The 27,038-nt window shown below is 34.0% G+C and overlaps 2 protein-coding genes across 2 annotated transcripts; both read left to right on the forward strand.

The window, feature by feature from the left end:
• Positions 1-6,149: 6,149 nt before the first annotated feature.
• LOC127135899 (uncharacterized) lies at positions 6,150-7,441 on the forward strand. The gene is made up of 2 exons (XM_051062525.1): positions 6,150-6,584; positions 6,680-7,441. Exons 1-2 carry the CDS (start codon positions 6,150-6,152, stop codon positions 7,439-7,441), a joined length of 1,197 nt encoding a protein of 398 aa, XP_050918482.1.
• A 14,598-nt stretch (positions 7,442-22,039) lies between these two features.
• On the forward strand, positions 22,040-23,861 carry LOC127138745 (protein TIFY 3). Its single transcript, XM_051065251.1, has 5 exons — positions 22,040-22,254; positions 22,801-22,894; positions 22,992-23,181; positions 23,374-23,431; positions 23,529-23,861. The coding sequence occupies exons 1-5, from the start codon at positions 22,172-22,174 to the stop codon at positions 23,620-23,622; spliced, it is 519 nt and encodes a 172-aa protein (XP_050921208.1). The 5' UTR covers positions 22,040-22,171; the 3' UTR covers positions 23,623-23,861.
• The last annotated feature ends 3,177 nt before the right edge of the window (positions 23,862-27,038 follow it).

Consider the following 27,038-nt stretch of genomic DNA (forward strand, 5'->3'; position numbering starts at 1 on the left):
TGACTTTGAGGTGGTCATTCTAAAATACTTTAAATTTTCTCCTTCCAAACTACATTTGGGGTCCTGGGCGTACATGAGGTTATTTCAATTGTGTGCTTAACACAAATCTTGGAAACCTTCACTTAGATTATTCTTTTATCTATTCCATATGAGGTGCACCTCTTAGGATAATTTACAAAATCAAGGGTTCATTAGCTTTCATCAGGTCAATCCTTAGTTCAACCCCTTTATTCTGAACTAAGGTGATTTCCTGGGGAACTTCTTACTGGTAAAGCCTCTCACACCCGCGACTCATCTCATTTTCTTCTACCTCTCTGTCGATTCTCCTTATTTTTGACGAATTTTATATTCAAAGTATTGGTCTAAAATCCTCTTTAATCGGGATGCTCACTCCTATTGTGCCAAGTCGAATTTTCTTTCTCCATGCGAGGTAATAACAAATAAGGAAATGCGGTATTGGTTTCAGGGTCTCGATTATGAGGAAGGGTTTGGCCCTGGTGAGGTGCCCCCTGCCGAGTGAGAAAAGAGGTGAATTGATAATCATGCTATTTTGAGTGCAAATAGCAAGGAAAGAGTGAGCAAATTGAAGTTATTTTACATATTTGCAAATGCTTAAGGTATTCAGGTTGTGGTAGTTTTTTCCCCTGCTTCGGCCCTTTCTCTTATCCCAGCTACAAAGACTTATGCTTCAACACCTCAGGTAGATTAACTTATGGATATTACGACCACTTTAACTGTGAATGAGTAAACCCTGCCTCCTGTTTCAACAAAGAGGATTCATGATGACAATCAACAACCCCTGAGGACAAGGTATGTCCAAAATGAACTCATGTTGTCAAGGGTGGTGTTTATATAGAGGTAACTCCCTTCATGCGGATGCCAAATGTCTTATATTCACGTCTTGCTCGCACTCTCGAGGAGGCTGCTACTACTATTCTGATGTCAGATTTATCCTTCATTCAGAATATCCCTAAGAGGGAGAATATGGAACTCATATCCTAGCTTACTTATAGTATGTTTAAGACTCCCTCTATATTCTCCCATGTCTCTTCTAGTCGGGTGTGACGTCTTGGCTCCAGGTAATACCACTAAATAAAGGGATACTTGGAAAGTGAAATGCGAAACTATGGAGATGATGTGCACTACTCACTAGGATGAGCTTGTCACGCTACAAGAGAAGGTTTAAACTACCAGCTCTTTACAATAGGAGGTAAAAATCCATAACCCTCCTTCCACTTTGGTTATCCGGGTAACTAAATTGGAGGATTCCCTTAAAGAGGCGGAAAAACGATATCAAAGGGCTTCTAATGTTGTTGAGGAAAATACTCTCTAGGTGAAGGAGCATAATAAAACCCTTCTTCAATAATCTAAGGCTCATGCTTAGACCTTGAAAGCTCTCCAAGACGAGATGCCTGATATATATGAGGCAGTCACTTCATGATTCCCTTCAATGTACTATGTAGATTATGACCGAGGTATGTGACAAAGTTGTGGAATAGGCGAGGAAATTTTATCCCAATGCCATCATTTTGACTGAGGCATTGGCTCCATTTGAGTATGCTCTCGGGATGACTCAGGAGGGCGATCACAATACGTCGACTTGTTTACCATTATTTTTGGTAAAGTAAACCACAAATTTTCACTCACTTACATTATTAAACTAAAAAAAAATCATATGACATATTTGTTGGAACAAGATTGATCCATGCCCTTAAAAGGTTTTGATAATAATAAAATATTTAAAGAACAATAGGGTTTACTAATGGTTATTCTAGTGTGTAGGATCAAAAGATATTAACCTTGGTATAAATCAAGTTAATCACTAACAAGAATCATTAAAGATAAACAAGGTTGTTCTGAATCTAAAGAATAAGAACCAAAGACTTCAAACTCTGAAGAGTCAACTCAAGTCTTACAGATGACCAACCTTATTCAAAGATCAACAAGGTTCTGAAGACATGAGCGATTTGTAGCAAGTAAATTTGTCATAAGGAATGACTCTACAACTTCTAAACGAGCGCCATCAATAGTTATGAAGATTCTGCTTTAAAAGATTATTGTCTATATCAAGTCGACAACTCTGAAAATGTTCATCCATATTAGTTCTGATCAATACTCTGATATAAGGCATGTTTAGAACCTGTGAACCCAAGACTCTGAAGTCTCATTGCAACCAGGTTCTGAAGACATTTTAACTTCTGATCATGCTTTAACTAATTCTATAAAAAACCTCTGAATCAGGAAGTTAAGTATAGAGATAACAATTATAAAACCCTTGTTTTAAATTATTAGTCAAAAACCTTTAGTCTTCATCATTTAGTTAATCATCGAACATGTTATTCTCATTGATTTATTTTGTGACTATAATATACTGAATTTCTAATTGTTCATGATTAATTCTAAATTTATGAGATGGATGAATTATTAATTATTATTTTGTCAATTTATTTATTTTATGTGAAGTGATATAAAATATGTGATAATTAAAGTAAGGTTTATGATAATTAAATAAAATTATTTAAATAGATAATTTAGAACAAATATAAATAGTAACATGAATTAAAAATGTCACGTGTGTGTACCGTAGATTGGAATGGTGGAATTAGTCATGTGAATCTATAACAATATATAAAGAAAATACTTCCTTTTGGTGTAGCCTATTATTCTACCATTTTTACCCTTATTTTATTATGTAATTTACCTAATAACTTCCGATAAAACAACTATTATTAACTTCAAAGTAACTCCTACTAATAACTTCCACATGCTGTATTTTTTATTTTTTAATCTATAACAATATATAAAAGGGAATACTTCCTTTTGGTGTAACCTATTTTTCTACCATTTTTACCCTTATTTTATCATATAATTTACCTAATAACTTCCAATAAAATCACTACTATTAACTTCAAAGTAACTTCCTACTAATAACTTTCACATGCTGTATTTTTTATTTTTTAAAAATATAAAGGAAATATTTTCTTTTGGTGTAGCGTATTTTTCTATCATTTTTACCCTTATTTTATTGTATAATTTACCTAATAACTTTCAATAAAATCTTATTATTAACTTTCAGGTAACTTCCTATTAATAACTTCCACATGCTCTGTTTTTTTAAAAATTAAATTATATTTAAATAAAAAATATCACTTATATTTTCAATGATGTACATTAAAAAAGCGGACAGACGGGCACGCGAGTGTCCGTCTAAATGCTAGTAGGTTATAATGATAATAATAATATTAATAAAATAAAACTAAATCAATTAAGTCCCAATTGATTCCATATTATTCTCCCATCATCTCCACTTCCTCTGAACTCCTGCCTCAAAAACTCCCATAAGTTTCACGTAGAAACTATTCACATAACCCAACATTTCACAGAAAAATATTTCCTGATCACCGGTGAGTTGCAACGTCGATAAATTCTCATACTTCGTTCTAGTATTAATCCTGAGAGTGTCCCTTGGAGTCGTTGTTCGTGTAGTCAGATCATAGAGTTGTTTCGATTCAGAGAAAAATACACTAAGGCATGGGTGTTTCCCCATGTAACTCTAAATTAAACTTGAATTAGGAGTCATTCTTAACATGGTATCAGAGTCTCGTTTAAGATCCGGTGGACCACCTACTATGGTTTCCGCTATCGGGTCACCCACCATTTATTTCCACGCTCCAGATGTCCAGTCCTGGGCGTGAGGGGGTGTGTTAAGAGTCCCACATCGAACAATATATGGCCTAAATATGTGTTTATAAGTGGGGGCAATCCTCACTCTACCAACCGATTTTGTAGGGTTGAGTTAGGTTCAATCACACATTTTTAACAAGTTGGATAAATGTAAATTACCTATTTTATTTTCTAGAGATTGAAATAATTGAAAAAATTTGAATAGAAAAAAACTAACTTCTTAAATATATTTATTCATATATCTAATTGCATCGTTTTTTATTTAAATTTTTAGGTGATGAACTTGTGTCTGAATGATGTATTTTCCATTTATTGTTAGTTCCATATTGTGGTTGTTGTTGATTTAATAATTTAGTTTAATGAGAAATTGTGTTGACTCCATTACCTATCTGTATTAGTCCAGGAAATCTATATTCACGTGTGCTTAATTTTATTTGATTAACTCTATTATATTATGTATGTGTAGAATTTAGTAAGTTAGTTAATTAAACAAGTGGCTATTGAAAAGAGAAAATTAATAATGTTATAGATTGGAGAAGAAATAAGTTTCCCTTTAAAATCATTAGATGTGTGATATATTAGTAGGTAGTTAGCTTTGTAGTGAGTATTATGTGGGTATATTTTTAAAGGATAATTTGGTGCTAAAATAAAATACTTATACGTCATTCTCGCCATGCAAGGATTTGAATTTGTAATTGGCCCTACTCTGTGTAAGTGAGATAGTGGTTATTTAATTGCTTATGTATTCCATGAGTTTTTTTAATGTCAAGTGAGAATGTAGAGGGGTGGAAAAAGTGATATGTGTTATATATCTAGTGAATATTTATGTTGTTAGTTCGTGGTGTATTTAATATCTTTCCAAATTTTAGAGTCAAGCCAATACTAGTTAATAGAGAAATATATGTACACACCATATCTCTCATAACAAAAGGAAATGTAGTGTGTTGTTACAATGAGTTTTTTTTTATAAAATTATTATTGTTTATTGGAAATATTTGTGGAGAATATTAAATTCAAATGAAAGAAGTAAATGTTATTTTTACTTTGTGGTGTCTGAGTGGCGGGATTTGATTTTTATGTCATGTGTATTTTGGTGATTGTCTTAGTGACGGGTGATTCCATGTTATTTTCAACGTGCATGTCATGTCATGTGCATTTCTGTGTGGAGCCTTAGTGACGAGTTATTTTTTCCATTGACATGGAATGAATCCTGTGTGGTGTCTTAGTGACGAAGTGATTATATTCGGATCATGTAGTTTAAGAGCATGCATATTTTTGTATATAACACTTGGTGGTCGTTGTTATTAATCTTGAGTTGATTACTTTATGGATATAACGATACAATTATAGTTTGATATAAATAACTTTGATGAACTTTACTTTTATTCAACTCTCTTGGAGATGATCTGTGTATTTATATTTGGCTAATTTTTAGCTCTTGTTTAGTCTAGTTTGACATGGTTTGTGGTTAATGGAAATTGACCCATTACAATAATATTTCAGGTACAAATGTGGAGTTTCAAAGTGATTGATGTCTGCTTGATGCATGATCGTGGAAAAGAAGGGGTTTTCAGTAAATAAAAAAATATATACTTCAATAGTTTATAAATTGATTGCATTATATTTTAAGTACTTATATATTTTTTTGTGAATGGATTATAAATGAGGTGATTTTCTACTTGTGAAATTGAATTGTCACTGGATTTGATTGTTTCAAAACCCGCATATTTTATTTGAATAAGTATTTCTAATAATTTCTAAGTCATCTCTTGGATGAAAATCCATGGAGTTAAAATATGGTATCAGAGCAATAATCATTGGACAAATGTTTTTGGGGTGGGATAATATATGTTGATGTGTGATTGTAAGGCATGTGAATTGAAACTGTGTTGTTCGACCTGTTGTTAGTTACTGCTTTCTTGTATTAGAAATATTTGTAAAATGACTTCTTATTAATGTTTAGATGCCCTATGATAGTAAATTCAGTATATTATGCAAATTAAATTCTCTTGAGAATGTAACCCAAGAGTTTTGATTGAATTTTAAATGATCCTAACTTGAGAAGTTGTAGGAATTGAGGAATGGCACCAGGAAGCCCCAATGCTACTAATAATGAGAATGGAGAAAATATGATGGAGATCATGCATACAATGTGTGATATGGAGACTTCCATTACCCAACAACCTAGTGTGATGGCTTTACAAGCTAAGACTCAGGCACAGAGAGATGAGCAAAGGCAACAAAAAGAAGAAGCATTAACAGCAACTAGAGGACTGGCAAAGTTCTGACGACATAATCCTCCGAGGTTTGAGGGTGATCATGATCCTAACAAGGATGATCTTTGGCTACAAGAGATCGAGAAGATCTTTGTAGTTCTACACTGCACTGGTGAAACCAAGCTAGAGTATGCCACCTTGTTGCTGATTGGGGAAGCAGAGAGCCAGCGGAGAGGAGCTAAAAGCATAATGCATAACAAAGGAGAAGAACTGACATGGGGAGCTTTCAGACAGAAGTTCTTAGACAAATACTTTCTAGGAAGTTGTAGAGCAGAGAAAGAAGTTCAATTCCTCAGGTTGCATCATAGTAACATGAGTGTCATTGAGTATGTTGCGAAGTTTGAATCCTTAGCAAAGTACTCCCGTTTCTTCAACAATGTGGTTGATGAAGACTATAAGTGTGAACCGTTTGAGAGCCTTCTTTGCTATGACATCAAAGAGGTTGTTGCCTCATATGAGACCCGACAATATAAAGCTTTGGTGGAGAAGTGTAAGAAGGTGGAGAACCTTAAGCATAGTCGTCCAAGCAGGGATTTTGTAGGGGGACCTCGAGGCACCAGGGAAATAACTACTCACCGAACAAGGGCAGACAACAAGGGCCTTATCCACGACCACAAGGAAATGGTAGAGATCAACCTCAAGGAAATAACAGAGGAGTTCAAAGTGTGCAAAGCAAGAATCATAATTAGAACCAGTCTATTCGGTGTTTTCGCTGTCAGGAGGAGGGACACAAATCATTTGATTGCCCAACCAAGAAAATATATTGCTACATATGTCAGAAGCCAGACCATCTTACTAATAATTTCCCAGATAGAAACAAGAATAATCCCAAGAACAACAATAACAACAACCAAGTTGGACGTCCGACGGCTCAAGGACGTGTGTACCACATTGGCGGAGAAGGGGAGAAAGACCATTCAGAGCTGATAAATGGTGAGCGTGAAATTTATGGCAAAGTTTTTCCAATATTATTTGATTCTAGAGATACTCATTCTTTTATCTCTTGGGAGAGTGTGAATTCCTTACAACTTCCTGTGACACATTTACCTTTTAATTTGGTGGTCATGATATCATCCTCCGAACATGTGACTCTTAGTGAGGCTTGCCTACAATGTCCATTGACTATCTTGAACATGAAGTTCAAGGTCGATCTGATTTGTATTACTCTTAAGCATCTTGGAGTTATTCTTGGAATGGACTGGTTGACCAATAATTATATTCTTTTAGATTGTGCTCGCAGGTCAGTAATATTGCCAGACTTAGGTGTCACTCGGTTCCTCGAAGCTAATCGATTGAAGTTTTCCTTGCATGAAGATGTTCAGAAGTATGTGTTTTTAAATTCTATCAGCATGAGCCCAGAAGTCGATGTTATTGTCATTCCAGTGGTGAGAGACTTCTCAGAGGTGTTTCCAGCAGATGTACCAGGTTTACCACAAATTTGTGACGTTGAATTCTCTATTGATATCACTCATGGAACATGACCCATATTTATATCTCCCTACATAATGTCTTTGCAAGAGTTAGATGAGCTAAAGAAGCAGTTAGAGTACCTCCAATCCAAAGGACTTATACGACCAAGTGTCTCACCTCGGGGAGCCCCAATCCAGCTTGTGAAGAAGAAGGACGAAAAATATAGACTTTTCATCGATTATCGACAACTCAACAAGGTCATAATAAAGAATAGATATCCATTATTGTGTATTGACGACCTCATGGACCAACTAGGAATTGCAGTGGTGTTTTTGGAGATTAATTTGAAGTCGTGGTACCATCAAATACGAGTGAAGGAAAAAGATATTCCCAAGATAGCATTTAGAACCCGCTATAGGCATTATGAGTATCTAGTTATGCCTTTTGGAGTGACTAATGCACCATCCACCTTCATGGACTATATGAATCGTATCTTCCACCATTTCTTGGAAAAATTTGTGGCCGTATTTATTAATAACATCCTTATATATTCCAAGAATAATATGGAACATGGGAGCACTTACATCAGGTATTACAAGTATTGAAAGAGAGAAAATTATATGCTAATTTAAGGAAGTGTGAATTTTGGCTAGACGAAGTGAAATTCCTAGGGCATATGATTTTGAAGAATGGAATTATTGTTGACCCGTCCAAAGTAGAAGTCGTGTTAGCTTGGGGACAACCTAAGACCACCACTGAGATAAGGAGCTTTATGGGATTAGCTGGATACTATAGAAGATTCATTGAAGGGTTCTCAAAGACCGTGTTCCTATTGACTCAACTTACCAAGAAGAACCAAATATTTGCATGGATCAAAGAATGTGAAGAGAGCTTCCAATCGATGAAGGAAAAGTTGACTACCTCTCCAGTGCTTATTTTGCCACAACCAGGGGAGCCATACGAGGTTTATTGTGATGCGTCTTATCAAGGGTTGGGTTGGGTTCTTATGCAACATAAGCAATTAGTGGCATATGCTTTAAGGCAACTGAAGGTACACGAGAAGAACTATCTCACACATGATTTGGAGCTTGCTTCTATTGTCTTTGCACTAAATATATGGAGACATTATTTATATGGTTGTACTTTTGAGGTGTTCAGTGATCATAAGAGTATAAAGTATTTATTTGATCAAAAAGAGTTAAATTCACGATAGAGAAGATGGATGGAATTTGTTAAGGACTATGACTTCACCTTACGATATCACCCAGGGAAGGCGAACGTAGTAGCATATGCTTTAAGTAGGAAACGAATTCATCTATCGGTTGTGGCAGTAAAAGGGTTAGAACTATTAGATCAATTTCGTGACTTGAACTTGAAGGAGGATTCCTCAACCGGTGGGTTACATTATGGTGCAATAACAGTGAAAAATTATTTGATGAGCATGATCAAGCCCTCCAACAAACTGATAAAGTGGAGCAAGAGAAAAATAAACTAGTTGAAGTAGGGAAGGGACTTGAATTCAAGTTAGACTCGGTCGATATTTTACGATGTCAAGGGAGAGTTTGTGTTCCCGATGGTATAGAGTTGTGAAAGTCTATCCTAGAATAAGCTTACAAAAGCAAGTTAAGTATTCACCCTAGTATGAAAAAAGATGTATCAGGACTTGAAATAGAGATTTTTATGGCCAAGGATGAAGAAACAATTGGTTAAGTATGTGGCTTCATGCTTGAATTTTCAAAAAGCGAAGGTAGAGCCTCATAAGCCAACTGGGTTAATTTAATCTCTGGATATTCCATAGTGGAAATGGGATAGAATTTCCATGGACTTTGTTGTGGAATTTGAAGGTGTGAAAAACACAGGAAATAGGGGTTTGAATTGGGTTTTACAAGCAAAAGCTTTTCCCAAAACAAGAATACCACAAACAAGTTAATAACAAAGAGATAAAAACACAAGTATTTTGATCCTGGTTCACTTGAAACTCAAAGCTACTCTAGTCCACCCACTAAGGTGATTTTTCCTTATACACAAGAACTTAATCCACTATAATCAACAGATTATAAATCACAAAGAATAACCTTTTTGTCTTCTCAAGGATCCAACTATACTCTAGTCTCCTTAAGGACACACAAAGAACAATATTCTATGTTTTCTCAAGGATAACCTCCTCGAGGAATCAAACAAACATTTTGAATAATATTTTGTATGTTACAAGTTGCTTCTATATAAGCAGATTTTACACAAATGGTAAACAAACACTTAAAGAAAATTTGTGTACAAACAAATGAGAGCTTTTCACAAAGAAATAGACCTGTCAAAATATTGTGTCACCGACGACTTTTCTTCAAGTCTCCAAGTCTCACTTATATAGCATAAGAAGAAGACCGTTTGAGGGTAAAAAGGGAAAACTTCATAGAGCGGTTGTCTACTATTGGATGGGAGAGGAGTGATATTATGTATTGTCCTTTACCCACCAAATTAGTGACAAATGTGATGTATAATATTGTCCTTGCCTATGAAATCAGGTAGTGGAAAGGATGTTCGATTTGTACTATGTACTAATTGATCACATTCCTATTTGATCTTATTTTCAAGTTTATTGGCTTCTGATGAAAGTTGATAAAGCATGAAATGAAGAAACATAAAGTTGGATTCATAAACTTCAGAATCTTTGGTCAGAATCTTGACATCGTCAGTAGCCTGGCTTAAGATCTTTAGTATCTTTAGAATCTTCAGAGTCTTCAAAATCTTCAGTCAGAACCTTGATAACTTCAATCATCTGACTTTAGATATTTAGAATCTTCAGCTACATAACACAACTTCAGAAGCTTGACATTCTTCAGAAGTTTGGTGATCAGAGTCACGTCCAGAAGCATGAACTAAGAGAATATTGCAGCAACAACATAGTGTTTCCTTTGAAGCTTCTCAGGAGTGAATCAACACAGAAGCAGAAAGATTATTGCAACAACAATATTGAACATCTTTCAGAACTTCTAATAGTTGGCGCATAAGCGGATTTGGAACACATTGTTCAGAAACTGATGACGTTGCACGTAATATATTCATAATCAGAACTGATTATTAAAGCTACACAATAACAAACCATTAGGGTTCCAAAAAAATTCTCACACAAATACAACATTGTTATCATCAAAACTCAAGGTATAGATGCAAAACCAAATCTTATTCTAACAATCTCCCCCTTTTGATGATGATAAAACATGTATTTTGATGAACAAATTTGTATAGAGTAATCACAGAAGAATACATCTTACAGAAGCACAAAGCTCCCCCTGAGATGTACAATCCTAAAAAGATAAAATCAGAATGAAAGAACACTTTCCTAATTAACCTTTTTGAAGTACCAGAGTAAATTTTTAGTCAGAATCTGGTTTATCTTCCGAAGTTGATTGATGTTGTCCAAAGCACTGGTTTGTTAACATCAACATTCTGATAAGCTTCACTTCAGAAGCTTTGTTGAGTTCTTTTGAAGACTCTTTAGATATAATTATCTTCTTAAAGAAACTTGACTTTCAAGTCTGATTGCTATAAAGGAAACTCTTCCTTATAGCTAGATGCAAATGCCACAGTTTTCAAAAAGAACTTTCAGAAGAACTTTGATGTTGAGTACTCAATGTTCTAGGTTATGAACATGAATATTAATTCCTTGAAGATTTATGCACTTGAATCTGATTCTCAATAATCAGTATGAAGGTTGTACAAACTCAGATAAAAGACCATTTCATCATAAACTGGTAACTTATATTCTGATCTTTGAAACTTCAAGAACTTCTGATGTTTGATTATAACCATTTTGATTCTTGAAATATAACCCTGCAAATCATTTAACAAACTATTCTTTGAAGTAGTTGCTAGCAAAAAACATTATTCAATGTTTGGGTTCTTACTTAAGGAATTTAGGTATATCAAAATAACTAGGAATCTTCCCCTTAGATATGTTTTCCCCCCTTTGTCATCAATCAAAAAGATATAGACAAAATAATAAAAGAAAAATAATAAGAAAGAAACAAAATTATTTTCATTGATTATTCCAAAAAGGCAGAAAAGATACAACTAGAATGAAAAATACGGAAATACAAAGAACCACAAAGAAATGCAGCAAGTATTTTAACAAACATAAAGGGCACACACACACTTAGATAGAAATAAAAAGCACACACACGTGTGAATATACTATTGAAAACAACTAAGGGTTTTGGGAAGGAGGAGGAGACGGCGGAACATCTGGGTAGTCATCTGGAAGATTTAAGGGATCTACCAAAGGATCAATATCATCTTCAAGACAAATCTCCATGTAGTATGCTAAAACTTCTGGTGGATCGATCTTTGTGAAAATAGGATAGTTTTACGACGAAATATTACTATCGTTGATTCTTATTTGGATGGAGGAGTGCTTTCAATAGAGACATATCTGGGAGGAGATCCAGGTTTAACTACTTGTTGTTGTTGAAACGGTTGTTGAATATGTTGTTGAGGAGCCATTGATGAAGATGAAGGAGGTGAAGAACAATTGCAAAGAGGGGTGTTTTAGGTTTGAAATATGAAAGTGTGGGAATATTGTGCGTGTAGTGTGAAAATGTGAGTGAAGGGTTTATATAATTTTTTTGCAATGATGACAAGATGGAAATACGTAGTCATAGAGGGAAGCGTAAGAATTTAACCTAATTCCAAGAATTACAAAACCCAAGGTGTCACGCTTTTATCACGCATGCTCAGAAAGTGGGACAACTGTCACCACTTAGAACCATATGAAATCAAACAATATGACAATCATTTAATGCAACGACTGTTCAGAATCAGGAAGACAAATCAATAAGATTTCTTCTTATCGGAACCTTTCTTATTCATGAAACATTTCCTTACTTCAGAAAGCTCATGTTTCAGAGTCAACAAAAATATTTTCAGAATCTAATCTAGAGTTCTGAAGACTTAAACATTTTGAAATACATCTTTTCATTATGGATATAAATCCATAAATAAGTTTTTCAGAATGAACACAAATCTATCTTCAACAAGGAGTTTTGTAAATATATCAGACCATTGATGGTATGTATCAACAAAGTTTAGATGAAAAATATACTTATGAACATAGTCACATAAAAAGTGATGTTTAATTTCAACATGCTTAGCCCTGGAATGCAAGATATGGTTCTTAGATAAACAAATAGAAAAAGCATTATCACAGAGAATATGAATGCTACTCACAAAAATATGATAATCTTCCAGCTGACTCTTCATCCAGAGTATCTGAGTGATGCATCTAGAAACTGCAATATATTCAGCTTCGACTGTTGAAAGCGTAATTGTCGGCTGTCTCTTGCTTGACCATGAGATCAGGTTATCTCCTAAAACTTGGCAACTTCCAGAAGTATTTTTCCTTTCTATTCTATCTCCAGCATAGTCAGCGTCACAATAACCTACTAATTTGTATTCACTTGATTTTCTATAAAATAAAACAAAGTTAGTAGTACCTTTTAGATACCTAAAGATTCTCGAAACATTAGTTAAGTGAGTTTCCCCAAGATCTGATTAAAGCGAGCACATAAGCAGACACTGAATAAAATATCAGGTCTAGAAGCAGTTAGATAAAGAAGAGAACATATCATACCTCTGAATAGCTTATGATTTACCTTACTGATTACCTCTTCTTTCTTCATAATACATGTAGGATGCATTGGAGTCTTTGCTTACTTACATTCTGATAAGTTAAACTTCTTCTGAAGTTCCTTTGTATATTTGCTCTGATGAATATAAGTTCATTCTGAACATTTATCAATCTGGATTCCCATAAAGAACTTGAGTTCTCCGATCAGACTATTTCAAATTCTGCTTGCATTGGCTTAGCAAAATCCTTGCACAATGAAGCATTAGCAGAACCAAAAATAATATCATCAACATAAATTTTCACATCTAGAATATCATTCTTAAAGGTTTTGTAAAAGAGAGTTGTGTCCACTTTCCCTCTGGTAAAATTATTTTCCAAAAGGAAGTTACTTAGTCTATCATACCAAGCTCTGGGAGCTTGCTTCAGACCATATAACGAATTTTTCAATTTAAAAACAAAGTCAGGATTTTGAGAGCTTTCAAAACCAGGAGGTTGATGCACATATACTTCTTCAGAAATATATCCATTTAAGAATGCACTCTTAACATCCATTTGATAAAGGATGATGTTGTGATTGATTGCAAAAGAAATTAAAAGACGAATATACTCTAACCTGGAAACTGGAGCAAAGGTTTATGTATAGTCTATACCTTCTTGTTGACTATAACCTTGTGCTACCAGTCAAGCCTTGTTTCTGACAACCTCGCCTTTCTCATTGAGTTTATTTCTGAAAACCTATCCGGTTCCAATGACATGGAAACCCTTTGGTTTATGAACAAGATCCCAAACATCATTTCTGGTGAATTTATTTAGTTCTTCTTGCATATCCATAATCCATTCATTATCCATAAGAGCTTCATCAATAGATGTGGGTTCTATCAGAGATACCAAACCTAGAAGAGTCTCTTCAGAAGGTTTAAATGAAGATCTTGTCTGATTGTAGCATTTTTATCTCCCAAAATCAGTTCTTCAGAATGAGGGGTTCTTGATCTACTCTTCTTCTAATGAGTTTGATCAATGACATCTTATGGTTGAGTCGCATCTTCAGATTCTTTAGCTTTTTCTTCTGAGTCTTTTTCTCCAGAATCGGTATCCTTGGATTCTGAAAGATTGATCTTCAGATCTGCAAATTTCTCAACTAGCTTTGACTTTTCCGGGTCAAGCTTATCATTGAATCTAACGTGAATTGATTCCTCAACAATTCGTGTTTATGTGTTTAAGATTTTGTAGCCTTTAGAGCATTCAGAATATCCTAACAATAAACACTTTTATGCTTTAGAATCAAACTTGCCAAGATTCTCTTTAGTGTTCAACATAAAACATTCACATCCAAAAGGGTGAAAGTAAGAAATGTTGGGCTTTCTGTTCTTCCATAATTCATAAGGAGTCTTACCCATAATAGGTCTGATAGAATCCTATTCTGAATATAACAAGTCGTGTTAACTGCTTCTGTCTAGAAATGCTTAGCCATATCAGTTTCTTGATCATAGTGCGAGCCATTTTTTGCAAAGTTCTATTCTTCCTTTCTACAACTCCATTTTGTTGTGGAGTCCTAGAACAGGAGAAATCATGGGAAATTCCATTTGAATCAAAAAGATTTTCAAAATGTTTATTTTCAAATTCGCCACCATGATCACTTCTGACTTTGACTATTTTGTAGTTCATTTCTATTTGCACTAGTGAGTAAAAGGTAGAAAACACAAAGTGTGACTCATCCTTGTGTTTCAAGAACTTTACCCATGTCCAACGACTGTAGTCATCAATGTTGACCAATCCATACTTGTTTCCATTGATAGAGGCAACTTTCACTGGCCCAAACAAATAAATGTGTAGAAGTTCTAACGGTATAGAGGTAGAAACAATAGTTTTCGCTTTGAAGGATGTTTTAGAAAAACTTGCCTTTCTGATATGCTTCACAAAAATCATCTGAAGAGAACTTCAAGTTGGATAGACCTCTGACTAATCCAAGCTTATTTAGATGAGAAATACTTCTCATGATAACATGGCCCAAGCGTGTATGCCATACCCATTGCTCCTCATTAACAGACATTAGACATTTTACATTTTGATCTTCAAAATCAGAAAGTCTAATTTTATAAATGTTGTTCTTCCTCTTTCCGTTAAAAAAGATTGTACCATCTTTCTTACTGACAGTCTTACAAGACGTTTGATTAAAAATGATATTATAACCATTGTCACTAAGTTGACTAATGGACAAAAGGTTATGCATCAGACCATCGACTAAAAGAACATTAGTAATACAAGGAAGTTAACCATTACCAATAGTTCCAGAGACAATGATCTTTCCTTTCTGGGTTCCTCCGAAACCAACGAATCCTCTAGGCTTAAGTTCTAAATCTTGGAACATAGACTTTTGCCCATCATGTGTGTGTCGCGAGCATCCACTGTCCAGGTACCATGAATGGTGTTTCAGCTGAGCTGTTAAGGATGTCTGCAACAAAAATTATTTTATCCTTAAGTACCCACTTTTTGGGTCCTCTCTTGTTAGTTTTCCTAGAGTTTCTTACAAATTTGGGTCTTTTAGAAGAAGGATAATCATAGGAAATTTGTGCATGATACTTAGGTTTCAAAACTGAGTTCTTATCCTTTGTATGTTTCTGTGTCTATGTCGAAATATCAAGCTCAATGCCAGTAGGCACGAAATGCACATAGAGAGATTTTGGTTTTACCTTCTGACTTTTGTCAAGTTTTATAGTTTCTATACAACCTAAACCTTTATTTCTATTTATGATAACTCCATAGATGAAGGAAGCCATTTTGCTTCTATCTATGCTTTTAGCTAGAAAGTACTGGAATACCCTGTCATATCTAATGATGCAATCAATACCAGAAGCTTCTGAGACTATTTCCTCCTCTGGTTTTGAAATTTTTATTTTCAAAGCAGAGTTGTTACTTTATAAAGAAAATAATTTTTCATTTAGAGAGGATATATCCTTCTCAAGCTCACTGCGAGTTTGAGAGACAACTACTTGGAATTGTTTAAGGTCCTTGTATTTACTCTGAAGACTCTGGTACTTTTCCAGCATTTTAGAGAGACTTGATTCAATATCAGGATGAGATAAGTTAGAAAATACCTCTTCAGAATCGGAGTCGGATTTTGATTCACTGTGATCTTTTGATTCTCCTTCACTCAGGCTTAAGAGTGAAATTTCATCAAGTAATATTCAACCTCCTGAAGATAAAATTACCTTTCCTTGAGAGAAAGTGGTTCTTCATTCCTTCTGAACAAGTTATGGGTGAACTCGTCTCTCTGTAAGGAACAATTGTAAATCTGGATGAGGTATCATTTAACCTCGTGATGAAGAGTTGCCGATAAAGATTATGATGTCTCGAAAGGACAACCCAACTCCCTCTTCCTTAATTCATGCTTTAGTAGTCTTCATAACCTGCCTTATTTTTTCTTTTTTCTTTCTTTCCTTCGAATCAAAGTCTTTCCAAAATCTTGTAATAATTCTATCTCTTGAGATCCAATTCTTTGTGCAAGATATTGTATCGAAAGCGTACTCTTATTTCAATCTTGTAAAAATACCTTTAGAGGGTCTGACCTTCTGATCAGAAGTTGCATCAGAGACTATAGGAGCCTCTGAAACAATAAAAGCATTAGATTATTCAGAAGTTGTGTTCATATTGAAACAAATGTATGTTGGGTGAATGATGATTTGTGTTTTTGGCTTGAACATATGCTCTTATAGTAAAAGTTCAAAAGATCAAACACTATGTGTGTTTAAGATTCTGATCTTTGAAATTCTCAAATCTAATCACTAATTAAGTATGCCATATTGGATCATAATTACTCCTTGGGAACTAAAACGATGGTGATTTACCACAAGAAGTAAAGGAATTCTTTTAGATTCTTGAAAAAAAATTAAAATTGTTTTAAATTGACTTCTGTTTTTGAGAAATTTTTAATTTCATAATTTTCAATTGGTGTCAAATTTTTGGGTTGATATCAAAACTTTTAAATCGTCTAAATTTTTTTTCAAAATTTTGTGCATTTAAACTATTTTAAATTTCATTTGATTTTTCTCAGTTTTATTGTTCTTCTCTTTGTTTCTTAAATCTTTTTTATAATGACAAAGGGGGAGAAAATACATAGAGTATTTAAGAAGAGACCAGAGCATCAGAACTTGAACAAAGCAATTAACAAATTCAGATTTATAAGCTCTATGTTATTTATATTTTTGAGTAATTTATCTTATTGAGCTTAAATGACTAATTTTATATAAATAAAGACAAGGGTTTAAGGAAAAGCTTACAAAACTTACCTTAATGAACTATCAATCTAAAGGAATAGCTTACAAACCTCAACCTAAGACCTGTCAAACTCAGGGAGCTTACAAACCTCAGACCCTGATGTTAGAATTTGTTGGTTAAAATGATAGGATATAATTAGCATAGATAAGGAGTTAAGAATAGCTTAGAAACCTCGTCTTAATGGACTGTCAGACTTAGGGGGAGCTTACAAACCTCACCTTAATGGATTGTATAACTTAGAGGGAAGTTATAAACCCGACCTCTTATGTTAGACTGTGTTAATTAAATCATCAAGCGTTATTCTTAAATACATTTGTTTGTCATCATCAAAAAGGGGGAGATTGTTGGAAAAATATTTGTTCATGCCCTTAAAAGGTTTTGATGATAACAAAGTATTTAAAGAACAATAGGGTTTACTAATGGTTATTTTAGTGTGCATGATCAAAAGATATTAACCTTGATATAAATCAAGTTAATCACAAAGAAGAATCATTAAAGAGAAGCAAGGTTGTTCAGAATCTGAAGAATTAGAACAAAAGCCTTCAGAATCTAAAGAGTCAACTCAAGTCTTTCAGATGACCAACCTTATTCAAACATCAACAAGGTTCTGAAGATTAGAGTGATTTGAAGTCGGCATGCTCTCTTATAAGGAATGCCTCTGTAACATCTGAACAAGCGCCATCAGCAGTTCTGAAGGTTCTGCTTCAAAGGATTATTGTTTATATCAAGTCAACAACTCTGAAAGTGGTCGTCCATATTAGTTCTAATCAAGACTCTGATATAAGGCAATTTCAGAACCTGGGAACCCAAGACTCTGAAGTCTCATTCCAACCAGGTTTTGAAGACATACTTTAACTTCTAATCATGCTTTAACTAATTCTATAAAAATTCTCTGAATAAGGAATTTAAGTATAAAGATAACAATGAATCAGATTAAGCTTCAATAAACGTCTATAAGAAGTCTCTGGCCATAAGTTATCTAAATAAGATCACGTGACAATGGTACACTACTTTATGTCAAATTAAGATAAAGTAATATTGTCAAGATCTGATCTCTTCAATTATTATAAACTCTATTCTGCTTCTCTTAACGTCTTTATGCTAGCTAAGTTTAAAGTACACTTCATGTACTCTAGCTAAAGACATTCAACGGCTACTTGTACCATTGATAGTTTCAATCTTCAACAGTATATTCTCAGTATCTATTTAAGAAGAATATTGAAAACATTCAAATGGGTTGGCTGGTTCTGACCAATAATGAATGAGGTTGAAGAATATGTGACTGTGTTCACCAAGATGTGATACTAGTTCACAGTATAGGTTGAGAGAGAGAGAGAGAGAAAGAGAGAGGAGAGGAGAGAGAGAGAGAGACTAAGTTTATATAGAAAACAAAGATAAAAGAAACACACACTAAATTGAAAATATAACCACACAAGTTAAGTCTTCCACACTTAAGAGTAATCAACTTATATTTTTCTCAATAGTGTGTAACCTTTGTGTATCTGTTTAACTAAGAAGCACACACATAAACACAAGGTTAATACCAGACTCTTTTTTTAAGAGAATCTGAAGACTCTAGCCGATGTGCTCAGAGTAAGTCTCTTTATGCTAAACTGAGCAAATAAGTCTCTTGTTTGGTGCTTGAGCAAATACTTTTTTGGGATAGGTTGAGCAAGGAAGTCTCATACTTGCGAGCAGAGTATGATGTCTCTTTCTGGATAAATTGAGCAGGAAGTCATGAGCGGGTAGTTCAGGAAAGAAAGTCTCTTGCTTGAGGGCTTGAGAATAAGTCTCTTTCCGTGGGATTGAGCATGAAGTCCTGAACAGGTAGTTCAGGCAAGAAAGTCTCTTGCTTGAGGGCTTGAGCAGAAGTCTCTAGGTTGATTAAGAAAATTGTAATATGAGTGATTATAGAAAAATATATTTTGCTGCAAGGGGACTTGACTACTCTCAGTTTGAGAGGAACCAAGATATATTTGTGTCTATTTATTTACTTATGCATTTATATTTTGTTGTACAACAAACTCTGAAGTCAAACTCTAATTTAATTCAGACTTTACTTGGATCAAAATATGAGCTTAACATATCAAGTTCTGAATTGTTTTAAGAAAAATAAGTAAATTTCCCCATACACAATTCAATCCCCCTTCTTGTGTATAGGCTTCTCACCTTCAATATTGGGTAAAAGATTTGAGAAAATATGTATGTGCTTTGAATATTGATGTTTGAATGTAGAAAATATGGACATAAACTCTAATTGGAATAAATGTTGAATTTCCTTGAAAATAAGGAATAAACAAATAACCTAATTGAAAATCATTCAAGTAACTGCTTTGAATTAAAAATATTGAAAGAAAGGACACAAATTCATACATCTTCTCACAAACTCTTTTCTCTTCATGACTTAAGTTCTATAGAGAATACTTAATGAATTTTTCAATCCTTGTATACATGACTTAACTCGTATTATAAACTATTACAATGTTATTCGTCGATAATGGTTATCTTCACATGTAGTCCCTTGCGTGATCTTCAGCCTTCCAGTATGTTTCCACATGTCTTCGACACTTGAACTGCTCTTTTAAATCTCCTAACTGCTTCTGTCAAAAGTGTCTTATGTCGAACCTTGGACCATAACGTCGAAATGATTTAGCTACTTGTACTTAGCCTGTGAATTTATCTCATTTCTATTTCTATCAATTATGTCAGATCAGAATAACCCTTTTCGAGATCCTGAACATGTTTTGAAGAGAGAGTGATCCTAATCTTGTGGATTTGTTTCTAAGACTCTTCCAAAGCAGGCTAGGTAGGTTTCAATTCACATGCTTTATGATACATAACCTATTTATCATCATTATTGGCCCGCACTGTCGCAACTAGGATATATGCATACAAGTTCTCTAGGAATCTAAATCTAGCATGACATTATCAGGTGTTTTTTATCTCCTTTAGTGCATCCTCTTGGTCAGCTTCGAAATAGTTCACCACAATCTCCAGTGCATCAGTTTTTGTCATCCTAAAGTTGTATAATAGTCTTCCCCTGATTGAAAGATGTAGCAATGCATGACATATCATTAAGTGTGATGGACATCTCACCGTGCGGAAGATGAAAAATTGACTTCTGAGAGTGAACAAATGTTGAAAGCATGCCATGGTTAATAATAGTATAACCAGTCATGCATAAATCTCATATCCTAGATAGTTGCATGTCATCATGAAACCACTACTCCTCAGGCTCCTGCAACCTCACAATCTTCCTACCATGGTTAATGTATTTTTAAAGAATCACAGTACTGCAAAAAATACATCATCGTCGAAAAGTTCAAGTATTATAACAAATGTATTTCAAATAATATATAAAGATAAATTTTACCTCCTCATTCCACACGTGTCTGGAAGCATGGTCCACATATAGAGGCACCAATGATATGTCATACGATCCTCCTCCAATTTTTTTAAGGAACGGCTGCAACGGCAACATGTGCATCAACCTGGATTGGTAGGGCTTCCGGGACAGCAGCAGGTGACACCTGCCACTAGGAAGATGAAGCCGAAGACACCTCAATCCCATAAGTTCACGTAAATGAATCAAATGAACTAGCATAGACCAGTGGTCACGAGGGTCAGACTCTTTTCATGTGAACATATGCATGTTAAGACACTCTATCGTGCCTTAGTTGCTCTTGGTTGTCAACCATGCTACCTATGATTAAACTAGACAAACCAGACAAAGTAAAAAAAAAATCAAACCCTCATAAAAGAGATTCAAAATCAAACCAAACAATGCAGACAGACAAAATACTTAAGTGCACTTTCGTATTCTTGGAAAATTAAATTATGAACAAATAAGTAAGTGCACTTCCGTAATTACCTGCAACCCAAAAAACACGACAATGACAGAAACGCAGAGAAACCACAAAGGGACAAAAGGCATTGTTCAGTTAAATTACCTAACAATGAATATAGCTACCTATATATTGATGTATATTACACAACATAATCTTCCTATTTTTTATTGCATGCATGTATAGAAAATCAAATGTGAAAAAAACTTGGATTGAAAAACTTATCAAATGTGTAGTTAATTTTGAGCACTTCGATTAATTGGATTTTGAGAGTAGAAATTGACAAACTACTTGGATTTGATGAAGTAGAAAAAAAACTTAGATTGATAAATTTTTTTGGAAGTGAGAAGAGTTTTAGTTTGTTTTGTTGAAAATGAGAAATGAGGAAAGTCTGATGTGTATTTGATTAAAATCTCATTCGAAGATGTACTTTCGTAAATTATATGTAGATGCATTTCCATATTAATTTTTGACAAAATATAAATATGACTCACTTACGAATAGATTAAATATAGACTCGAATGCGTCTCGAAGCGTATTTCCAAATTGCTTGGACAATTTTGATTTTTCACAAATTATACCCTACTTTTAAACCACATTAAAAATAAGAGTAACTAAAAAAAACACCATATCCAAAAATCCAAAAAAAAGATACATATATTTCCTGAAATTGAGATTAGATTTTGTTAAGTATAAGACAAATTTAAACCACATATACTCTATAAAACAGAATGAAAATAGTTATAATCCTCAAGGTTAAAGAAGAGATTTCATAGCATGTGCCATCAGAGAAGAAGAAACAAAAACTCAACAATCAACTACACTTTTTAAATAAAGAAAAGTACATATAAAAAAGGTAAAGAATAGAAGCACAAAAAACTCATGTTTATTAAGAAACAATAGATAAATGATGTTTCAATTGCAAAGAAGAAGGGTCCACCACAACCATAACACAACCAATTGGAGCCTCTTACTCTTCAATGAGTTGCAAGTACATTTTCACCTTTCAAATACCTCTCCTTAATTGTTGAATTATCTTCTTGAGTTCATTCTCAGCCATGGCTAATACTGATAGTCTCAGTAATCTTGATATAAACAGTATCTGTGATGATGGCTCTGTCAGGAATTTTTCTGCTAACTGGTAACTCTTCTATAAACTCATATCATATGTTATGTGTATTTCTGGTTTTAATCATTCGGTTTTGAGGAAAAGGGTCATAGTAATCTAGTGTTAGAATGATAGGTGAGAAATGATTATTTTGGTTAGAACTTGGAAGCATATTTTGGTTAGATCTGAGAGAGTTGTTGCTAGCATATATGAATCATGTACATCTTCCAAGTGTTTTACTAGAAATATAACAAACAATTTGTATTCAATTCTTGTTATAATACTGTTGGGTTTGATTCAAGTTTTTGTTATTTAATTTAGATCTTGATATTTATTTTGATTTCTTAAGAAACATCTGTATATGTATAGTCCGATCAAGATCAAATAATCCATATTTCAATGTAGATTCGTTTGTCTGGTCTAGATAAAATGGTCTAGACGTGGTTGAATGTGTATAGTCATCAGAGTTGTCTCAAATTTTTGGAGACTCTGTGTAGGTTAATTGCAGCTTAATCGACAAAACAAATAGAGGTTTTATTTAAACACGATTTATGTGTTTTTCCCCTTGTTGCTCTTCAGGCCAATGTCAACATCTGGACAGAATGCAAAAGGTCAATTTGCCATTCTCTATAATGGAAGCATGTGTGTATATGATGGAATTCCTAGAGAAAAGGTAAAACACCTATTGGAAGATTTCACTCCAGCACCTTCATTAGTTCACTTTGTGTCATGGTTTTAACACAATCATTTGTTTATTCTTTGCTTATCAGGTTGAAGAAATATTGATGATGGCTGCTGCCACTGCCAAGTCTTCTGAAATGAAAAGTGGAATTCCATTCACTTCACTGTTTACCAGTTTTGCCACACCTTCTTCTCCACAAGGAACTTCTAACAATGTGCCTTCTCCTCCATCAGTCTGTTTTCCTGCTGCTGACAAGAGTTCCATTTGCAGGATGCAAGGTAATAACTTCATCATTACGAGAACTATACACTACTATGTAGCACCTGACACCTCTGGAAAAAAGCGTGTCTCTATCGGTGTCTATAATTTTTTAAAGTTATTACTGTGTCCACGTGTCAGTGTCGATATCATGTTTCTGATGTGTGTGCTTCGTCGATATAATATCATTACATTGAAATGTTTTGTTTCAGAATTTCCATTAGCACGCAGACAGTCACTTCAAAGTTTTCTTGAGAAGAGAAGGATGAGGTATGTATATGTCATGTTAATTTGGATTCAGTTTAAAGAATTTCCGAAGTTGTAAATTTTTTTATTGAGTTCATTTTTGTATAATTCTTGAATAAAGGGTACGTGGCAAAGTACCTTATACCTCTTCATCATCAAAAGGAACTAACAACATTGACAACAACTTCAACACAGCATTGGTTCCTTCCACTTGAAGACAGATATGTTATGTTATGTTTTCTACACAATATTATAAGCCTAATTAATTTATTATTATTATTATTATTATTATTATTGTTTTTGAACCTTAATGTGTATGTTATACTATGCTTAAAGTGTTGTTAATGTGTCTGAACAATTGATTATCAATTATGTGTTATTTCCTTTGTACTCTATTGGATGTTAACCACTGATTCCAACTTACTGAAGAAAATCTGACACACTTGTTACTCTACTTATTCAGCACCAAAATATTTCCTCCATTAATACTATATGAAGATGTGTGAGACATTTAAATACTATGTCTGAATTTGACTACAACACCAAAGTTAAGATTGTTATTACAATTGAGAAGTACTATTCAAAGTTGTATGTTTGTAGTCCACTAAAGTTTCTCCTACTAATTTAAAAATTGAATATTGAAGATAATTGTTCCACTTCGCATTCAACTAAGGTGTTCGCTGTGCGTTTTGGAAATAATCACTTGATTTAAAAATAAATTTATTTATAGTTCGGTTTGATTTTGAATAACTAGTTTAAAAATCGATCTGATCCAATTTAATATCATTTGATTTAGATTAATTTTTTTTATCTAAATTATAAAGTATATTTTTTTATTAATATAATAAAAATACTAATAAATAATAAATTTATATAATATATAACATATACTATATTAAAAAAATAATAAATAAATAAAATAATAAAATTAAATAGATTAAATTGAACTAATAGCATTATTTAATAATAAATTAATACAACATATCATTAATAAAAAAAAGTATTGATATGTTACCTATTAATGATTTTTTTATTAATTTGGATTTAAATACCCCAACTAGGTGACAGTTGGTAGGGTGTAGGTTGAGATTATGACTGCTTATAAGTCATTAGATTTCAAGACAGAAAAAATAATGTATGGTCTGGTTTAGTTTTGGATGACTAATCAAATAGTTACTTGAATATCTTTTGTTAGTTGAAATTTTTTATCAAAATAACTCTAATTTTTAAAAAAAAAATTCCAAAATAATTCTGATTTTAAAAAAATTCTCAATCTATCCCACTTTTACTCCATCTTTTAGAGGAGGCGTCAGATCAATTGGCGTCGGCTCCTAAAGTTAGAGAGGAGATGCCAATTGAATTTGCTACAGCATATGGTGCCTCAGTGTAAAGTGCAATTTTTTGTGTTATAAATAGAGGTGTTGTGTGAATCATTTTTCCACATCTCATTTCATCATTTTGCATACATGTTTGGTGTTTGTCGGCGCTATGGAAATGTGGTTTATTCGAGAGACAAACCTCCGATGTTGATGCTCTTCGGGAACATCACTAGTTTCGATCAACTAAAGAGGGAGTTGCTTCGTTGGTTAGATGGAAAAATACCATAAGGGGAAAAATTAGAAGTATTGAGAGACTCGATAGTATATTTGGTTAGGTGCGAGTCAAAACTGATAAGGATGCTAGGGAAATGATGTTTTGACGATTGTAATCAGTTAAGAATGTTATGTTTTAAGTTTGCTTATGTTGCAGTGGTGTTTGTTGTTGATCTTGTTGTAACAAAAAGATAATGATATATAAAAATCCAAGGTTACAAAATTTAAAAGGAGATACTATCTTATGATGCAGATGTTGCTCCTAGATTGGGACAGTTGTTCTTATTGTGTCCTGGTTGACGACATATACTACATAGTCTTATCATTTTATCAGTCATATCCGTTTCTATTCTAATATGCGTGCTGTTTGACCGTCCTTTTTTCTTTCTTCGCATCTCATCGTTGTGCTAAACTATGTCACCTTCATATGGAGGTCAATATTCCTCCATTGGTAGCACTGAGAAGTTTTTGTTATACACATTCATGACGGTAATGACCTTGTAAATATCAGATAGATGGCTCTAAGTGTCCTTGCGAGTATGTGCGCATGCCGGAATGACATGGGAGCAAGGAATACGGAAGGCCTTTAACTTTTCACAGTCGCACCAACTTCTGTTTAGTTTGACAACATAGGATAAATTTGGCCTCCCCTCATTGTGGTCCATTGTTTCCTGTACGCTGAATTTTTTTCTATGGCGGTCAAAGACTGTTACCGTGTGTGTGCTAGCTTTAATACTCTCCTCTTTCATCACTTTCATACAACATTCACTGAATATTTGACCCGACATTAACACTGCACTCCATCTTTCACCTCTGGTTGCTAAGGTAGAAGTCAACCTATAATAGGTTGTTCTGACCAAAGCGGTTATTGATAGATTTCTAATACCTTTGAATACATCTTTCACATTCCCGTATGCACAAAATTAAGTACTTAAAAATGGACTATATTTACTTACTTTATAGATTATTATCTCTAAATAATATTTTTACCTTTATGGTGCAGATGGTTGGCACGTGGTATGAGTTATAACAGATGTCTTAGACACTGTATTATCCAGTATCGCAATCTCTTTGATCACCTTCGACCGACAGATATATGGTCATTAACCTAACTATTTCGTAATAATTTGTTAATTTCTTCTACCAAATTTATAATCTAACATATGTTCACATTTCGGTTCATTTGACGTCCATACCTAAATTTGGATCATGACCATGAAATCAACGAACAAGATGCATCTGTTTGGACTGCATGCATACCGATCATATGATTCACCACTGTGGAGATGCACAATAGTGATTGTGTTAAATTGCAGTTTGGTATGCTTTAACACATCCCAGATCCCCCGGCAACCCTAGGAGAATGTCATCTACGCAAAGTTAACGACCAATGGAACTTTAACCCATGACAAAGCTTCGCTAGATCTGAGTGTTACAAATGGGAGCACCGCCATGACCATGTCTTAACTGGCGTTGTGATGCCAACTGAAGAAAAACCAGGTTGTAATTATATGGCTTGGTACAGATCAGTTGGTTTTGAACAGAAAAGTTGCTCCCCTTCATATTACCTTTCCAAAGAGTCCAAGATTATGGCATTTGGATCATTTTTTAGTGACTTGCGCATGGGTGCAATGCATGGCCCTATTTGGAAAGATTTGAATTCAATTTTCATTTCAACATTGCATGGTTCCATGTCATGGTTTCAACATCATTTGGAATTGAGTTTGGACCTTTTGACATCATTTGATGGGCTTTGCACATGCTCATGCAAGCATGCATGAGAGCATTGCTATTTTTGGATTTGGAATGGAAGTGTGAGAAAAGTAATCATCATGCTATAAATGCATGGTCCTTGAGCTCAGAAGGAGGATCCTCTTGCCCAAGCTTTGCATTGCTTCTTCCTTAACCTCCATTAAAGGATAAACTTGAAGATTTCAATTGAAATCGAGTTTTAATTCCATTCCTGTTTTAAGATTGAAACTCCAAGAATTCAAGCCCTTTGATCATTCATTTCATCTCCTGCAAGTGTATAGGAGCAA

This window comes from Lathyrus oleraceus, chromosome 4, assembly GCF_024323335.1.
Source record: "Lathyrus oleraceus cultivar Zhongwan6 chromosome 4, CAAS_Psat_ZW6_1.0, whole genome shotgun sequence".
NCBI classification, from domain to species: Eukaryota; Viridiplantae; Streptophyta; class Magnoliopsida; order Fabales; family Fabaceae; genus Lathyrus; species Lathyrus oleraceus.